The sequence below is a fragment of the Gouania willdenowi genome, chromosome 11 (assembly GCF_900634775.1).
Source record: "Gouania willdenowi chromosome 11, fGouWil2.1, whole genome shotgun sequence".
Lineage (NCBI taxonomy): Eukaryota > Metazoa > Chordata > Actinopteri > Blenniiformes > Gobiesocidae > Gouania > Gouania willdenowi.
This window is the reverse complement of record NC_041054.1, coordinates 27,200,279-27,220,840: the sequence shown is the minus strand read 5'-3', so window position 1 is coordinate 27,220,840 and position 20,562 is coordinate 27,200,279. Positions and strand designations below refer to the sequence as shown.

Sequence of the window (20,562 nt, the reverse complement as noted above, 5' to 3'; positions counted from 1 at the left end):
TCTCCTTAGCAACCGCTTGAGAACTGACTTTACTTTGAAGTCCAGCAGAGGGCGTCATATTTAAAGGGATATTTTTATTTATTTATTTATTGTCTGTAGGAACATACAAAATAATAACAAAAACACACAAATCCTCAACAAACATACACAAAATGACACTAAAGAGTCACAAATCAACACAAAAACACACAAGAAACAAAGAACAAACCATTCTTTGTTCTTTCCTGTATTAATGCTCAGATTAATCTCATGTCACATTTTCCCTTGACAAACTTGAAAATGAAAAATAATCTTTTGAAAATCCCAAAAAGGTTTATTTTCACTAAAAGTAAAAAAAAAAAAAAACATTTTCTAATATAATAATAATAATAAAAACATTCTGTACAGTGTTTACTATTATGATTTCATATGAATGAAGTGCTTAGCAAATATATATGTTGTGTCCAGTGAGACCTGCAGTTAGTTGTTAAAATTCACTGGTGAAAGATTAAACTAGTCCTTTAACTTAAAATAGAAAAACACTAAAATGTTGTGCTTTTAGCATTATGGAAGCACATTGTCTGGAAACCTCTTCTGAGTTATTTAGAAGTAAATTACATTTGATATGTAATGTTAAGGTAATACAGTCCTCCCGACTTGATAAGTATTAATCAATATAGGATACAACATGTTCTCTTGTTGCTCAGCAACCATCTAACCATGCCTTTATTTGGTGACTTAGCCTAACTTCTCTCTATATATACAGTATATAATTATTATATATTATAATATAATATAATAATAATAATAAATATAATGCAAGCCATTCAGAAAATTAAATATATTAAGTATATATATGAAAGTGAATTTTTATATATATATATCGACTATGAGAGACAAAATAAGAAAAAAAATCCAGAAAATCTCATTGTAGGATTTTTAATGAATTAATTGGTAAATCCTTCAGTAAAATAAGTATTTGGTCACCTACAAACAAGCAAGATTTCTGGCTCTCACAGACCAGTAACTTCTAAAAGACACCTGTCCACAACCTCAAACAGTCACACTCCAAACTCCACTATGGCCAAGACCAAAGAGCTGTCAAAGGACACCAGGCTGGGAAGACTGAATCTGCAATAGGTAGCAGCTTGGTGTGAAGAAATCAACTATGGGACCAATTATTAGAAAATGGAAGACATACAAGACCACTGATAATCTCCCTTTATCTGGGGCTCCACTCAAGATCTCACACCGTGGGGTTAAAATGATCACAAGAACAATGAGCAAAAATCCCAGAACCACACGGGGGGACCTAGGGAATGACCTGCAGAGAGCTGGGACCAAAGTAACAATGGCTACCATCTGTAACACACTACACCACCACTGACTCAAATCCTGCAGTGCCAGACGTGTCCTCCTGCTTAAGCCACTACATGTCCAGGCCAGTCTGAAGTTTGCTAGAGAGCATTTGGATGATCCAGAAGAGGATTGGGTGAATGTCATATGGTCAGATGAAACCAAAATATAACTTTTAACGTCATGCTTTGGGGCTGTTTCTCTGTAAAGGGACCAGGACGACAGATCCATGTAAAGGAAAGAATGAATGGGGCCATGTATCTTGAGATTTTGAGTGAAAACCTCCTTCCATCAACAAGGGCATTGAAGGTGAAACGTGGCTGGGTCTTTCAGAACCACAATGATCCCAAACACATCACCTGGGCAATGAAGGAGTGGCTTTGTAAGAAGCATTTAAAGATCCTGGAGTGGCCTAATCAGTCTCCAGATCTCAACCCCATAGAAAATCTTTGGAGGGAGTTGAAAGTCCGTGTTGCTTAGCGACAGCCCCAAAACATCACTGCTCTAGAGGAGATCTGCATGGAGGAATGGACCAAAATACCAGCAACAGTGTGTGAAAACCTTGTGAAGACTTACAGAAAACATTTGACCTCTGTCATTGCCAACAAAGGGTACATTACAAAGTATTGAGATGAACTTTTGTTATTGACCAAATACTTATTTTCCACCATAATTTTCAAATAAATTCATTAAAAATCTTACAATGTGATTTTCTGGATTTTTTTTTTCTCATTTTGTCTCTCATAGTTGAAGTAAATCAATGATCAAAATTACTGGCCTCTCTCGTCTTTTTAAGTGGGAGAATTTGCACAATTAGTGGCTGACTATATATATATATATATATATATATATATATATATATATATATATATATATGAAAGACTATAATAAAATACTGCATCAGTTTTTGTGTTCCTTAACTGTTCTAAGTTGGCAGTGTGGGGCCCCCAAAAGGTATCCTGCTTAGGGCCCCAATATGTGTAGGTCAGGCCCTGGTTACACCCCTCATTGTAACGTCAGTGTTGCATCATGTGTGGCACTAATCTTCCTCCATACAGCCTCCTCCCTCCGACAGTGACGCTAGTTCCTGCAGGAATAAAGCACCGCGGGTTCCGGGTTGTTGGTGGACACAAAGCCTGAATGTGATCCGGGTGGAGGAGCCGATGATGTGAGCTCTGTCGGGTGTGTGGTGGAGCCCAGGGCTGGGGGATGCTGTGATGCCTGCTCCCGGCCTATGAGAGCCGATGCCTGGCTCCGCAGCACCACGGACAGCGACCATGACGCGGTTGCGCAGGAAGGCTCTGGTGGCTCTCTTCCTCTTCACGCTCTTCATCTTCGGGACCATGATGGGCCTGAGGACGCTGAAACCCAGCGACGGCTTCTCAGACCTGGCCCCCGGCATGGACTTCCCCGGGGAGAGGTCGGACAGACGGCGGTCGGAGGACAAAGGTCGGGATCAATTCCACATGGACGCCGGCGACACTAAGGTGGTTTTCACCAGGTCTGACCGGGACTACAGTATTTTCTACGACGTGCACATCTTCTACTACCTGTGGTACGGTTCCCCTGCCATGGACAACAAGTACATCCACTGGGACCATGTGCTGGTCCCACACTGGGACCCGAAGATCGCGGCCAGTCACCCGCAGGGAAGGCACGCTCCTCCGGAGGACATCGCCTCTAGCTTCTACCCTGAGCTGGGCCCCTACAGCTCCAGGGACCCCGCGGTGCTGGGCTCCCACATGGCCCAGATAGAGGCGGCTGCAGCGGGTAAGGACCTCCACACGTGGTTACAATCTACAGGCTGATGCAGCTGGGGCCAGGGCCGTATCCATAGTGAGTGCATAGGGGCCCAATGTGCAAGACGCTGTTTGGGGAGCCCTTGTTAATTTCTGCGGGGGGGAGGGGGAGGGGGGGTGGGACTTGACATGAAGTGACAGGCTTAAATGCTGGTTTGCTATGAACAAATTATCACTTAACATTGCAAATACAAAATTTATGATTTTTGGAACCAAAAATGACGTATTTGAAGAAATAATACTTTGAATAAATGGAAAATAAAATTGAGTGTGTTTATGAACTTCTTGGGAGCCATAATTGACTATAAATTATATAAAGATACAAATCTCAGAAACACTTGGTGTGTTATAAAAAACAAAAGATTTACTTAATTACTATTCCTTGTTTACAATTTATTGTACTTTGATATGACGTACTGTGTAGAACTGAGGGGAACCACTTTTAAAAGCATAATAAATTATATTTTTATTACATAAATTTTTTATTGCACACACACAAAAAAGTCCGTACGATTAATAAACCAACCAGAGTGTTATGACCACACACATCATTATTTGTTAAATCAAAACTTGTGAAATTTAAAGATATTGTTTATTATAAAACAACACTGACAACGTTCAAAGGAAAAATAAATCCTCTTCTAGAACTTGTTCAAAAATACTACAGAGCAGCAAATACAGCCTCAGAGATCAATTTATGTTTATTCAACCAAAAGCAAGATTAGGAGTTAAACAAAGATGTCTGTCTGTTCTAGGGGTTCATTTGTGGAATGCTGTTGATAGAAATAAAATAAATAAAAATGAGTGATACATTATTTATTTATTTATTAAAAAGAAAGACAGTGTCGGAATATACAGTATTTCAGTTACAGTATGTGAAGCAGTAGAAATATGTTTTTTGTTAAATGTATATAAAAGAAAGTATATGTATTATATATATATATATATATATACAGTATATACTTGTTGAATGCTTGGATTTCTTTGTGTGTATTATTGGAAAAGGTAACTTGAATGTTATTTATGTTTGTATATTTTTTGTTAAAACAAACAAATAAACAGATTAAGCTTAAAAAAAACCATGGATTGTGAGAGACCAGAGTACCCAGAAGAAACCCACACAAGCACAGGGAGAACATGCAAATTCCAAACATTGATTTAATCATGTGTGCAAAATAGTTAAAATATCATGAAATAAACAGAGCTACTGATGAAGCTGATTAATTTAGTTTGAAATAGTCTTTCTACATAAGTTGGGTCAGACAATGCTATCTGTAGCAGCGCTTCTAGCCCCGCCCACATCCTCTACCACAGAGAGTGGTCGACTGTCCACTACAATCATTTATCCACATGATTATGATTACTTGTCACTCAGGCTCTGAACCCTGTTATCTTGTCCAGTGTAGATTGGAGACACTGTCTGCTCCACTAGGACCGTTGTTCCTGCTCGCTAGGAATGTGCGATATTTTATCGTTTTTGATTTATCGTCAAAAATATTCTCACCGGTAAGAATTTGTCATCCCACGATATAAACGATAAATTCCAATGTCGGAAATTAGCGAGGGCCAAGGGCCATTTGTCCCTCAATTTAGCCAAGAATGCCCATAAAATCCTTGTCAACTTATTATTCCCTGGAGCGGAACGCTGTTTACGGGAGCTCCACAGCGAAGCCTCCACCGCCGCGGTGTGCACAACCCCTCTCACCAGCTCTCACACACACACACACACACACACACACGCAGCGGTGCTCGTCTCAGCTACCTGAAGCTGCCGTGCTGCGATACATCATGAACCACTACTTGTTTAAAACCAGATAACCATCCAACAAAGTGAACCGATTCAAGTTCCTCCATCAGATCCATCCAATGTTCCACAAACACGGGGACAGAGATGAACCTGTAGCAACGATTATGAACTGGAAACTCAACTAAAGCTAACTATGCTAAGCTAACACACCTGGGCTAAGAGCTAATGCTAGACCAAATAAAAAACATGTCTTACTGTCATCAAACCACAGAGAGCCATCGATTTGTTTATGGTCAGATTTAATACTTGTATGGAAGAATAAAAGTTAGACATGTCACAAGTTGTGTGAAATTATTGTTAGCATAATATTAATGTCACTATTCATCTGTCCAAACTTGTGAAACATAATATTTTTTAATTATATTTCACGTGTTCACAGACAAAGCTGGTCCCATTAGACTAATGTATCTATTGACATTATTACACCTAAATATACTGAATAATTAAATCATCAGCTTGATCCGGTTTAATTATAAGAAGTCAGAGAAATATTTATCAACCATAACTTAATGTAACTCATTATCATATAAATTAAACAAGATTCAGCAACAGTAAAAACACTAATGGAGTTATTTGTGCTTTTCATGTGTTTTTTTTTTTTTAGAAAATAATTTCATTTTAAGTGAGGAAATAAATGAATTACATACAATAACACTAATAGTAATCCACATGCACTAATATATCCCATAAAATATCAGCTCATGAACCTGAGTCAGCAGTTATTGTCGCCTTTTTTATTATGTCTATTGTTGATTTATTCACATTTATTTGTGTTCATAAAGAACCTGTTTACACTTTAAGTTGGGAATTGTTTTATTTATTTATAGTTTTTTATTTATTGTGATGTTTATCGTTATCGTGATAAATACCAGAAATTATCGGGATATTTTTTTTTAGTCCATATAGCCCATCCCTACTGCTCGCTGCTACATGTTAGCATTGAAATGCTTGCTGCTACATGTTTAGCATTGAGGTGCTAGCTGCTTAATGTTTAGCATTGAGGCGCTAGCTGTTACATGTTTAGCATTGAGGTGCTCGCTGCTACATGTTTAGCATCGAGGTGCTCGCTGCTACATGTTTAACATTGAGGTGCTCGCTGCTACATGTTTAGCATTGAGATGCTAGCTGCTACATGTTTAGCATTGAGGTGTTAGCTGCTACATGTTCAGCATTGAGGTGCTAGCTGCTACATGTTTAGCCTTGAGGTGGTAGCTGCTACATGTGTAGCATTGAGGTGGTAGCTGCTACATGTTTAGCATTGAGGTGCTAGCTGCTACATGTTTAGCATTGAGGTGCTAGCTGCTACATGTTTAGCATTGAGGTGCTAGCTTCTACATGTTTAGCATTGAGGTGCTAGATGCTACATATTTAGCATTGAGGTGTTAGCTGCTACATGTTTAGCACTGATGTGGTAACTCAGGCTAGAAGAGCTCTGGTGATTGGAAAACCCTTTCTTGTACACTTTTTACAACGACTTCTCTTCTAGTTGTCCTATTTCTTGTGTTGTGGTCTGTGCATCGGTATTATGGGTATACTAGGAACTCACAAAACAAGAAAGTGTGTTATTTTTCTGTAATTGATTAATCACAATTACACGCGTTAAAGTCCCAGCCCTAGTTTTTTATATGTGATACGTGTGATTGTCCTGCTGTAGCTCTATCAGTTTATTTATGTGTCTGTGTGTCTGTGTCTGTGTCTGTGTCTGTGTCTGTGTGTGTGTGTGTGTGTGTGTGTGTGTGTGTGTGTGTGTGTGTGTGTGTGTGTGTGTGTGTGTGTGTGTGTGTGTGTGTGTGTGTGTGTGTGTGTGTGTGTGTGTGTGTGTGTGTGTGTGTGTTGCTGTGGCCCTGTAGGAGTGCTGGTGCTGTCCTGGTATCCTCCAGGCGTGACTGACGATCACGGGGAACCCACTGAGGATCTGGTTCCTGCTGTCATGGATGCCGCCCACAGGCACAGCATCAAGGTAACTGGTGAGACAACCGGTATGTTTACTCTACTTTCTGATGAATGAATGAATGAATGAATGAATGAATGAAAAGCCTCCAAAAAGCTTTCATATCAGAACTTGGTGCTTTTCAAAGAATTGATCCAGTTGATGATTATTCACCATTTTCCTGAACATATGTGTGATTTTGGTGATGATTTAAAGGTAATTGAAGGGACTCTGATTCTGATTTTACCCATTTCCGTGTCAGCTTAACATTTCTATTTTAAATTTTAAAATCCCGCCAGATCACGTGGCGAGAAATTTGAAATTGTGAATCACACTTCAGTTTTGCATTTAGCAACAAACCACGTTTAAAAAACGTATGTGAATTTTTTATTACTTTTGACCAGATTTACAGCAATACTTGTGAAATTTGTGATTTTTTTTTTTTTCATAAAAATATAATCTAAAATAATAAATAAATCTAAATGTTAACTCTAAATGTCACAGGTGAAACTAAATATTTAGCTAATATGCAAATTCACTGGAATAAGCTACTTCAAGATGAATTTGCATATTACTTAAATATTTAGTGTCACCCCGTGACATTTAGATTTACCATTTAACATTTAAATTTATTAACATAATGGATTTTGGTTCTGCTGTCAGAGCTCAAAGCTATTTTTAAAAGCTGTACCAAGTAGATTCAATTTAATCCAGATTACGCTATCAAATAGAGATGCTTTCTCAAATAGGGGTACGTGTACCCCTAGGAGTACACGATGGCACTACAGGGGGTACATGAGAGAGAGAGAGAGAGAGGGAGAAGATGGAAAATGAACAAATGAAAGCATTAAAAATATGGAGTTTTATGATTTTGTTTGTAGTAAAAATGATAATCACACTGAATATTAAATGAAAAAAATACTTAATAATAAAAAGAACAGACACACAACAATAAAATACACAAAATAACACCAAAAACACACGCATTAAGAGAGAAAAATATTTACTAATTACCAGCAATACACAAAAACAACAACAAATACACACCAAATGAGAGAAAAATACACGAGATCACTACAAAATAAACAAAAATAACAGAGAATCATACAAAATGACATCAGAAACAACCAAACACACACACTGAGGTAGAATAATTTAAATAATACCAACAACCATCTTTCAGGGAAAAGGTATCACTCCATCAAATGTTCTACTGCTCGCCATTCCAACAGTTTCTTCCCACAAGCTGTGATGACTCTAAACAAGGCACTTTCATTTTCTGTGGACAACCCTATAGTATTTTATGTGGTTTTATGTGACTCTTTATTGTACAGTTTTTACCTCATAGTATTTTTAGTGGCATTGACTGATTGATTGTTAGTTGTTTGTTTTTATTGTGAAATGTCCTTTTTAAATGTTGACTGCACTGAACAACACACAAAAACAACAACAAAAACACATAAAATAAGAGAAAAGTATACTGAATAATAAAAAAAATAGGCCAACAACATCAAAATACACAAAATGACCCCAAAAACACAAAAAAATGGTCCCACATCAGGAGAAAGATGACCGTAAATGATAAAAACTATAGAATTATATCTATTCAGGAGCCACTAAATAGTGTTTTATTCCTCTTAGTAACAAAATGAGATTCTTTAAAATGTGTTATCACTCATTCATTTCATCATTATGCTCTATAGTTGATTTTTCTCAAAATTCTGATGTTGTAGTCAAACAAAGGGGTACTTACTGTACATTTAAAAGTAAGAAAAAGGGGGTACTGGAGCCATAAAAGTTTGAGAACCACTGCTCTATTGAACACAGTCAGGTTTGTAAAGCCTAGAAATTCTCAGCTTTCCTACTCCTTAATGGACGTCTTACAGTGAGAGCCGTGGGCTCCTGTTCCCGTGGTTGGTGTCAGTGGACACAGACTGAAGCTGACCTCTGACCCCTGCAGGGCTCTGCACACACTGACCCAGTCTATCCATCGCTGTGGTGGATGCTGGTGAAAAACACTGAAGTGAAGATAGTCCAAGTCTTAGTTTACTGACAGTTTTACTGAAACAAAAGAGGATTTTTATATAAATTAGGGGTGCACCGATTGGTATTTTCTGGCCAATCACCGATTTTTTAAAAACCTGTCTGATCTTATTTTATTGTAAAACATTGAACAATACCTGTGAAACAATACAATTGTGTTGTTTTATCTGCATAAGAGCTAGTTATCTCAAATAGAAATGAAAAGTTTAGAGCATTGCTGTCCAAAATACTGAATTATATCAGTTGATTTTAAAAACAAACTAAACTTGTTATTTGCCAAAATCACAAGGTTTGAGGTAGATGAAAAATAATAATCTACAGGACAAACTAACAAAACATCTTAAAGCACCAATAAAATGTCCTGAGTTTTAGGTTTCCTTGTAGCGCAAAAAATATGTCCAAATGCAGCAGCTTTGTGCATATTTAAATGTAAGAAATATTAATATGAAATAACTGGCAAGAGTTTCTACAAAAAAAGATGAAGTGCAGCATGTGAAACCTTTTCATAAGTCAGCTTGTAAAGACAGGATGAACATGGTTCAGGTTGTTGTTTTTGCTAGCTTTAGCATTAGCTTGATTGCTAGCTTCACATGCTGCATATTCAGCGGTGTAGTGGTTTAGGGGTGAGGTAGCGTTTACTCCGCAGCCTCATCGAGACTTACTTAAATTGCAATCCTATGCTAGGATGGCCGTGCTTCGGGTGTTGTTAACCCTGGTAGCAGACGCATGGCACGCGCGCACATGCAACCATGACCTGGTGGGCGGGGCCTGCCAGGCATCTCACCGCAGAAGGGGACTGTGGCTGACTTTCAGACCTTTGCAGAGGTGGATATTACCCTGAAATTTAAACAAAAATTGGTCACAAAATCAAGGAAATGTAATATCAAAATATTGCAGTGACTGATATCTGATATTTCATCATTTATACATGGCAGTGCAAACAACGGCAGGTTTTAGTGTTTTAAAATATGTCATTATAACAACGGTGGACAGTGGAAGGAAACATGGGTTAAAAATGTGGGTTTTTTGCCCCTCAAATGCACAGAGATGAGCAACATTTATCACAGTAAGTTATTTTATCTGATCTGTGGGCCACATGATCAACATTCATGTCAGCATTTAGAATAATAACCAATCCGAGCATTAATACAGGAAACAACAAAGGGTTTTGTCAGTATTTTTGTGTTTCTTGAGGAAATTTGTATATTTTTATGTATTTTTGTTGTCCTTTTGTGTGTGTTTTGAAGTCAAATTGTATATTTTTGTTTTGTTGGAGTTGTTTTTTGGAGTCATATTGCATATTTCTCTTGTAGTTTTGTCTATTTTTTATGTCGTTTTGTGTGTTTTTGCAGCCGTATGTTATATTTATGATGACATGATTTGCATGTATTTGTTATTTTGTGTGTTTTTTGTTGTGTTTTTGTGGATATTTGTTGTTATTTTGTGTTTTTAGAGTGTAATTTTATTCAAATAATTAGACCAGGCCACCAGTGGCCCGTGTCTGTTTGAGTTTATTAATGACAAATCAAAGGATGTTTTGAATTAAACACACATTCTTACTGTGCTCATGGTTGAACATATGCACATATGCTGTTTTCGCTGTAAATCTCGTACTTTCTAAACCCTGCAGAAGTTCCTGTGGGCGGAGTTAAAGCTAATGTAGCACAGCACTTTACATAATCAGCTGACTTCCTGTAGTGTTCTGCACAGTGATGATGGAACATGGCTTCAGGTGCTTGTCATCTAGCTAACAGTAGTGCTGCCATTGGTTCTCCTCCACCACTTCATTGTGCGGATCAGCTTAAAGCTTGGGCAGCAAACCGTGCCGTGTTGCCATAGCAACTGTTGATCTAAACCTCGCAGCTCTTCTCAAAGATGGAGTGGGCGTTGAGCGCTGGCTTTACTGAGCAGCAGCAGACCTTCACCCCCCTTTGTGATGAGAGGACATCCGTCACTAATTCTGTTCTGCATATTTAGGGTCAGACATGTCTGTTTTATGTCACATCTGCCACGATGTGGATGCCAGATATGTAGGAGCTCTGATTTTCTGTTTAGATATTTACATGATTCAGTTTCAGGGTTTAACCATTTCTGCATCACTTTTCTGTTTCGCTTCCGTCTCATCATCTTTCCTTGTTTAGATAACTTTAATGACCAAACATGCTGAATAGGGTTAATAGGGTCAACTAATGTTTATATTTTACATTTCATATGCTTCAAACGACTTAGAGAATGGTAGGGTTACATCGCATTCACTACACTTTTGACCCTCAGCCACCTGTTTAACGAGAACAACCCCATTGAAATGTGTGATATGGTCCCAAAACATAATTTATGAATCCATCCATCCATCTTCTGCCACTTATCCAAGGTCGCGTCACAGTGGCAGCATCCTGAGCAGCGAGGCCCAGACTTCCCTCTCCCTCGTGTCCCGAGTCTCCTATTGGTGGAACATGCCCTGAACACCTCACTAGGATGGCATCCGGGGGGGCATCCTAATCAGGTGCCCGAGCCACCCCATCTTGTCTCTTCTTAATGAGGAGGAACAGTGGTTCTACCCACCCACCCTATATGGAGGAAACTAATTTCATTCGTATAGGGTGGCTGGGTGCCTGCCATCTTGTTCTTTTGGTCATGACTTATGACCATAAGTGTGGATAGGAACCAAGATCGACTGGTAAATGGACAATCTGTGCAATAACAAACGCCGCTCAGGTTCCGACCGGGGGGCCGTTCCTCCCAATCACAACCCTCCACGTCTCACTGTCGTTGCCAACGTGAGCGTTGAAGTCCCCCAGCAGAACGAGGGAATCCCCAGAAGGAGCACTCACCAGTAGGCCTACTCCCTCTAAGGAATCTATGAACGGTGGATACTCTGAGCTGAGACACCCGCTCAGGCTCCTTCCCCACCAGAGAGGTGATGTTCCACATTCCCGATCAGATCGCCAAAGCCCCCGCCTTGGTCTGCTGCCCGATCCACACTGCACCCGACCCCATGCCCCCCTCCTGCAGGTGATGCACCCACTGGCGGACTGCCCCATGTCTCTCCTTTGGGTTTGGTTTGACCGGGCTCCATGAGTAAAAGCCCGATCACCTGCCGCATCCTCGGCCCTGGCTCCAGAGAGGGGTCCAGGTGGTCCTCTGTCAGGGTACACTTGATTAAAAGCACAATTCAGATGAAGTTCTGCATTCATTTTCAGTCACAGGAGAACATGATCACTGCTCAATATGTCACACGTAGCTAGAGATGTTGAATGTGATTATGGACAGAATTGAATATATTTGTTCGTTTTTCATGTTTTCTAAACATTCAATCACTTGTTTTCCAGTGAAAAATAGCGTGTAAATGTGTGTTAAGATTGCTTTTTCCATTCCAGAACATAAATGACGTTATTGCTGAGCACGGCTAATCCGTCTTCTGATTGTGACGTCCAGTTGGAAGTAACCAGAGTTTAAACTGTTTTCCATAGTCAGCAGATCTCTTTGAGATGTTGTCATTTGGTGTGACTCACACACACATTCACACAAAATAATCTAACACAAAAACTAAGAAAATCAAGGTTCGTCCTCGTGTTTGCAGTTTCGCTCAGAAAGCCTGTAGAATCAATAGTGTGTCAAACACACACACACACACACACAAAGAGCGCGCACAGCCATTTATCTCTTTCCCAGCACTTCTTTTTATTCCACTTGGTTTGATTACACACATAAATGAGCACTTGTGATTTTCATTCTTGTGCCATTGACAGTGAAACGTGGAGCATAATTTGCTGATCAAGCTGAGATGTCAGCGCTCATTTAGTCCCACAGTGCCTTAAACACCAGTGATTGATTTCTAAAATATCTGCTAAGAGAAAAGAAATGTTGAGGCTGGAGACCTTCTCTTCCAGCAGAACTTGTTCAAAAATGTGTCCAAAACTTAAATTTAAAAAGTGCAACCAGTGGGCTCACAATCCATATCATGATGGTTTGATCTTCTGTTTATTGAGTTTATTGAGTCGATGCTTATTGATCAGGTCCTTATCTGTCTCTGCTTCTGCACAGGTGGCCTTTCACATCCAACTGTACAAGGGACGGACGGACCTGAGCATGCATGACAACATCAGATACATCATTGATAAGTAAGCTCCTTAAGCAGCTCCGTTTATCCAGACTGGTTTCGTTTCCTCTGCTGATCCACTTGAACCTGACGCCAGTAGCTGTTAAATATAGATGTGTCCCCGATGAGCTCGCTGTAATAGAGCCCTCTGGGACACATGACGGTGAAGGGCCAATCAACGCGTTCTTCTCATAATGACAAAATCCAATAGAGGTAGAGCAATAGGCAGAGCTCACGATACGATAGACCAGTGAGTTTCAAATGGGGGTAAGTGTACCCCTAAGGGTACGCTATGGCACGGCAGGGGGTACTTGACAGAGAGAGAGGAAATAATATGGGGTTTTATAATGTTTATCTTTAGTTAAAAATGATCATAATACTAAATTTTACCAGCAACTCACAAAAACAACAAAATACAAGAAAAATATACTGAATAATAAAAAGAACAAACAACAAAATACACAAAATTACACCAAAAACACACAGAATGATGATAGAAAAATATTATTAGTTACACACAAAACAACAACAAAGACGCACTAAAGGAGAAAAAAAAAACACAAGATCACCACAAAATACACAAAAATATACAAAACAACATAAGAAACACCCAAACCACAACAAGAAAACAAGAAAAATATAATGAAAATTAAGAAGAACAGACAGACAACAATAAAATACACAAAACCAAAAACACAGAAAATTATGATAGAAATGATAGAAATGATCTTGATTAGAACATGAACACAAGGAACAAGGAACAGTGTTGGTCCCACATCAGGAGGTAGATGACCAGAAAAGAAAGAAACTTATTAATTCTATTCACTGTTTCATTCCACTTATTTACAAAGTGAGAGTCTTTAAAATGTGTGTCATCACTTCTTAATTCCATCATTATGTTCTATAGTTGTTGTTTCATAGTAATCTGAACAAAATGCTGTCATCAGACAAAGGGGGTACTTAGAGTCCAAAAAGTTTGAGAACCACAGCGATGAACGATAATGTACTCACCAAAACTTTACTATATATATATATATATATATATATATATACTGTATATATATATAACAATAACTAATAATCATACTGAAAAAGACATTTTTTTTCTATTTAAAGTCTTACTTGGCAAATTCATGCCAGTCAACAATTAAAACCAAATCATGTCATTATGACATTCTTCAAACATACAGTATATTCCTCTTGTTGTAGATCTACATACATTTATTGTTTTAAGTAACCTTTTAACCTTTTATTACCTCCGCCAACCACAAAGCGCAGAGCGGTGAGGTTATGTTCTACCCTCCGTTTGTCCGTCTGTCTGTTAGTAAGATAACTTGGAAAGTTATGAATGGATTTGGAATAAATCTTCAGTAACATTGATAAATGGGACGAGGAACAGGTGATAACATTTTGATGATGTTTTGGCGACCAAAAGAAAAAAATATATATATACTGTATATATTTATATATATATAGTTATCTTGTTATTATATTTAGTTTTGCACATATTAGTCTAACTACTGTTTATATTTATGTTTATATATATATATATATATATATATATATATATGTATATATATATATATTTTTTTTTTTTTTTCTAGTTGATTGTTATTTTTTAATGTTTACACTATTAGAGCGAGCACATTTCAAAGTCAAATTCCTCGTGTGTATAACATACATTACATGGCCAATAAAGTTGATTCTGATTCTGATTCTGAATGTGTAATAACCTCACTACAATCAAAACATTGAAATTGTATAATATTAATGCTTCAAAGAATAACTCAATTAACAATGTGAAAATATGTATTTATCAGTGACATTCCAACAATGCACAGTATAAAACAAAGTGTTATTATTATTATTATTGTATTTTTATTTTATTTCATTATTATTATTATTATTATTATTATTATCTTGTTATTTTTATTTAGTTTGCACATATTAGTCTAACTACTCTTATATTTATGTTAATACTTCTTTTTTCATTTATTTTTCTTTATTTTATTTATTTTTCTTTATTCTAGTTGATTGTTATTATTTAATGTTATACTACCTGAGAGAGCACAGGTCACCAAAAGAAATTCCTCGTGTGTATTCATTCACCCCTGGCCAATAAAGTTCTGATTAACTTGACCCCACTCATACATGAAATAATAACGTACAGGCCTATAACTGACTGAGCTGCTGAAAGAGAGTCAAATTAAAAATGTGTTCTGCGTTCATTGCAGCGTGCATTATTTCTCGTGCTTTAATCTCATCCAAGTAATGATCTTTATAACGCAGACCACGTACAGTCGTGATGAAGTGCAGCGGATCTCTTTGAAATGTGTGCACACAGATTCTGAAACCAAATTGAAGCTGCTGATGCACGGCCACGCGTCGCCGTGTAAAGGTCAGTGTTAACGGAGGGCTACATGTACAGTAACTACAGTGTTGACGTGACACAGAAACATAAATCACACTTACTGCTCTATCTCAAACTCTGCTTTGAAAACACTTTAATGCTCAGATGTATTGAAATACAGTCGCTCTGCAAGTCCGCGGACAAGGTGGTCTATTTTCAGACAAGCTGACCGCGGTGTTCGCTCGTTTCAAAAGTTTTTGGCGGCTGAATTTTTGGTGCATCACTAGTTTTTATGCTTTTCTTGATGTTATTTAAATCATTTTGAGCTCTCTTTATTGCACAAAACAAATAAACACACAATAGTCTCACAACATGATCTTTTAAATAGTAAATACTTAAATAAAGGCCTAATAAGCAACATTGGCAAAAAAAAAAAGAAACACAAACAGTAATAAATTGAATTAAAGCAAAAGTGATGAAAAAAAAATACAATTTGACATTTGACATTTTCTGGCTGTGATAATGTGCAGTGCTTGTTGCTATGTTTTAACACCAATACCTGTTAGGGGCGTGTCCAAACACAAAATAATTCAGTAACAGGTACAGCTTCCTTTAAACATATATATGTCACAGAACATTATTTTTAAATAATCATATGCAATAAAGTTTATACAAATAAACCTGTAAAGCAGATAAAATCACTGTGTGGTGGCATTACAGCATCACCAGTTGTTACAATGACCAGTTGAATTAAAACAGCTTCCGTCCTGTTCTTTTTTCCCCTGAAGAACATGAACTAAGTTCTAAAGGAGTGTGGAGTACTCCCACACCTTTAGAACTCAGTCTTTTTCTTTTTGATAAACTTTCAACTCAATTTTGGTTTAATCGACAAATCATTTCAAGCCTACTTGTGACATTTTATTATCGCGCAGTCAAGGTAGGCAGGATAAGCAGTGCCTACTCAAGGCTGAATTTATATTTTGATTATTTGTTTTAATTATAATATAATTATAATTTATTTTTCAATTTCCGATACAGTATATCAACACCGCTATTTCACGACCTCTCTCCTTTTTCCTGGTATGGTACAAGTCTCACTCCACTATAAGGCAGGAGGAGGCCACACCCCGTTACGAAAGCACACGGCTGCTCTGCCTCTGGCCACATAGCTTGTGTTTATATGTGTTTGCAGTTAGTTCCCCAAAATGAAAACCATTTACATAAAAAGGCAACTTGGTACGCTGCCTTTGGACGTAACCGTGCTATGCTAAATGCTATATGTACCTTCACAGTGCATTAGTGAATTGATACAGCATGGCCGCTGTTGTTTTCTAGCTAGAAGCGGGATAACACTAGAGGCATTTTCTCTGTGTTTCTGTGTTTCCAACACAAACAACGGATGCGCTGCCGTGTCATGAGATATATTGTGTTGGGAGAGTATGGAGGCTTTAGTGAATAATTGTTTAAGTTTCTTTATTGGTGTTTTACAATCTTGATTTTTTTGTTAAATTAACACCAGCCGAAACATATGAAATTGTCATTGGTGTCAACATGGTGGTCTCAATTTGCAACGCCCTGCCTACCCAACCCTAGTGCTCACAGCACGTCACTAATATCGCAATACATCATCACGCGAGTTATCGTCCTATCTTTTACTGAACACAAGGGAAGCCCATGTGATCAGATTGTAACCGGGAACCAAAACAAACACATTTAATAATTCCATGAAATGTTGTCCACTGTAACACTGACCCAATCTGGAACCTGATTGGACATCTGAGATTTTGACTTTAATCCTAACAATCCATTGAATGATTTGGAGAGTTCAGCTGGTTTAGGAAAGGAAGTGTTGTGTTTTCTAATCTAACACACTGGTCTTTGATGTATCTTCTTCTAACCTGTGAACTGGTTTCCTGTTTGTTGTTTTCAGGTATGGAAAGCACGGCGCCTTCTACAGATTCCGGTCGAGGACTGGAAGAGTTCTGCCTCTGTTCTACGTCTACGACTCCTACCTGACCCCCCCAGAGTCTTGGGCAGAGCTGCTGAGCACCAAAGGCTCCCACAGCATCCGAGGAACCCCGTACGACGGGGTTTTTGTGGCACTGATCGTTGAGGAGCGACACAAACACGACATCCTGGCCAGTGGCTTTGACGGCATCTACACCTACTTTGCTTCCAACGGCTTCTCCTTTGGCTCCTCCCACCAGAACTGGAAAGCCATCAAGTCCTTCTGTGATGCGAACAATCTGCTGTTTATCCCCAGCGTGGGTCCAGGGTATGTGGACACCGCCGTCCGTCCATGGAACAACCACAACACCAGAAACCGCGTGAACGGGCGTTACTATGAGACGTCCCTTCAGGCCGCGCTGTCCGTCAGACCAGAAATTGTTACCATAACGTCCTTCAACCAATGGCACGAAGGGACACAGATAGAGAAGGCTGTGGCCAAGAAAACAGTGACCCGTTTGTATCTAGACTACCAGCCAAACCAGCCAGAGCACTACTTGGAGATTACACGCCAGTGGGCGGAGAACTTCAGCAAGGAGAAGGACAAGTGGCTGATGTGAGCAACACGCCCACTGTGTAATGAATTCCTTCTTTTATTTGGATTATTTCCTATAGTACTTTTCCTACGTGTTCTCGTCACGCCTGTTGCATTTCTTCACGCCAACCCTTTTGTACAGCTTAGTGATGTCATTGATACGTCACATGGTCACATTGTTTCTAAATAGCAACTCTGTGCTATAGGAAGTATTTTCTTATGAAGCAAACTGAGTTTTCTGGATAACATATTAAAATGTGTGTCTGTTAGAGAGTCAGTGTTTGGTGTCATCCCTTTAGTGGGTGTAGGTTAGTCTGGTGGAGAGTGTATCCCAGATACAACCACTGGCACAGAAAGTCACTCCCCTGACACAAAAAACATGAATTAAATACCAAATGATATAAAAAAAAATACACAAACAACTCTATAACACAAAATTAGAGAAAAATAGAGAAATTGACAACAAAACAACAAAAACACTCAAAATGAAAGAGAAAAAAAGGGAATGATTCCAAAAAACCCCCAGAAAAAACAAAAATCACAAAATGACAATAACACATGGAATGAGATAAGAAATACTCAACGGGCCTGTACTACAAAGCTGGATAAGTATATCTAGGATACAGTATCTCTACATTAGCTTCACCTAACCAAACATTCTACAGAGCACCTGTCCTATAAAGCAGGTTATCAACACGTTCACTAAGCCAGGTAATTTCAGCCCGGTGACATGCGCACTCCTGTGACGAGGTGGAGATTGCAGCATCTGACCAATCAAAAACACGGAGAAACTGTGTAGAGCTACATACGTCACAATTGAGGAATAATTCTTTAAAAATATGAAGAATTAAAAGAACACAGGTAGGAAGCTGCTGACACTGTTAATACGTAAAAGTGTGAGATCATCTATTATTACACAACAGTTAGTTCCGACCAAGTGATTTGATTGGACGACAGACATTCCAAGAGTGCTGATATAAAGCACGAATGCACTGGCACTTGTTATGGATCATATCACTCTGCTGTACAGCTGATCTAAATACCATTAATTACTGTTATATCATGGGCTACACGTCGCTGTACACTGTCACTACGTTCACACTGCAGGTCTTAATTCACAATTAAATTTTTTTTTAAATGGTCATTCATATTACATATTAAATGCGTATTCAATCAGTTTGGAGTATGAACAGAATGCGATCCTGAAGTGACGCGCATGCGCAGAAGAGGTCCGAAGGTGACCCATGACCCCACGGTGTTTACAGGGCTAAATATGGAGGCATCCAGTGTAGGACTGTGTGTCGTGCTGATACACATTTTTTCCAACAGAAGTCAGCATTACATAACCAGATTTATCTCTCTAGCCGTTTGCTGTGATAGCTAACCCATCTGTACAACGGAGTGATTGGATAGTGGTGGGATAGGGATGTCAGCAGCTTCAATGATGTGGGTTTATTCAAATCTGACTGTCTTTAACAGATCAGATACAGGTCACATATGGACAAATAGATTAGATTTTGGTTGCACTTGCCTGCAGGGTGAACGTAACATGTGTGCTCTCCACTAATGGAACTATTTTTGTTGTCAGAGCCAAATGATTAAATAATGGTGTGATTATCTACGACTGAATCACACCAGTGCTGATATTTCATCACCACGGCACTCCCTCTCATGTGATGTTACTTAATTATTCCATGTGTTTCTATTCAGGTAGTCCTCCTGAATTTATCACACACACACACTGGGATGAGTGTATTGATTCAGTGAACCATGTGTAAAGAACAGGCTGTAATATCCAGTGTATTTGTATTTTATATTGCCTATATTATTTCACAGGAACCTTTACACTTTCTGTACAGTAGAGTAACTGCAGAATGTTTCTGCTGAGGCTGTCAGCGTATGAATAAATGAATGAATTGATCCATTTGTGCATACAGTGGAGTATCTCTCCACAGGCTTCATCATCTGACTGTAGATCAGTCCATCAGATGTAAATCTATATCTTTCCTAAAGGATGTCATCAGTAAATGAAATCATTGCATTATTAATAATCTTTCTTTCCTAAACACATCTGCACAAACCAGGATCTTCTAACAATGAGCTGCTCATTTTCCAAGAGAACTGATTGGTCAGGAGGCGGGACTTTTATACTCACTCAGATCTTATCCACTTCATAGCTGTTCAGCCTAAGTTACCATGGTGATTTAAACAGTAAAAAGGTAACCAGCATCATAGTACAGGACACACGGAATAAATCCCAGAAGTTAGTGTGGTAAGAGTAAATGTAGCTTCATAGTACAGGCTCAAAATGGCTACAAAAACATCTAAACAACAAAAATGACAATAATAATGTTCAGATTGGTTAGCTTCTAAATGCTAGAGTGAATTTTGAATATGTGGCCCTCAGATAAGACAATCACATTTTTGTGGCCCTGTAGTGCAAGAAACCACTTGGTTCCATAGCTTTATTCAAGTTTCAGTTCTATGGGCCTGTACTACAAAGCTGGATATATGTATCCTGATATCTCTCTGTTAGCTTCACTTAAATAAACATTCTCTGTCAGAGAGCAGCTGTACTACAAAGCATTAAATGGGTGTTTATAGCATCTGACTAATCACAAATACAGTGAAACCGTGCAGAGCAGCTTACGTTGCCA

At 38.5% G+C, this 20,562-nt stretch overlaps 1 protein-coding gene across 1 annotated transcript; it reads left to right on the top strand.

The window, feature by feature from the left end:
* The first annotated feature begins 2,287 nt into the window (after window positions 1-2,287).
* On the top strand, window positions 2,288-18,342 carry maneal (mannosidase endo-alpha like). The gene is made up of 4 exons (XM_028461960.1): window positions 2,288-3,105; window positions 6,792-6,901; window positions 12,959-13,035; window positions 17,294-18,342. The coding sequence occupies exons 1-4, from the start codon at window positions 2,580-2,582 to the stop codon at window positions 17,928-17,930; spliced, it is 1,350 nt and encodes a 449-aa protein (XP_028317761.1). The 5' UTR covers window positions 2,288-2,579; the 3' UTR covers window positions 17,931-18,342.
* Window positions 18,343-20,562: the final 2,220 nt, after the last annotated feature.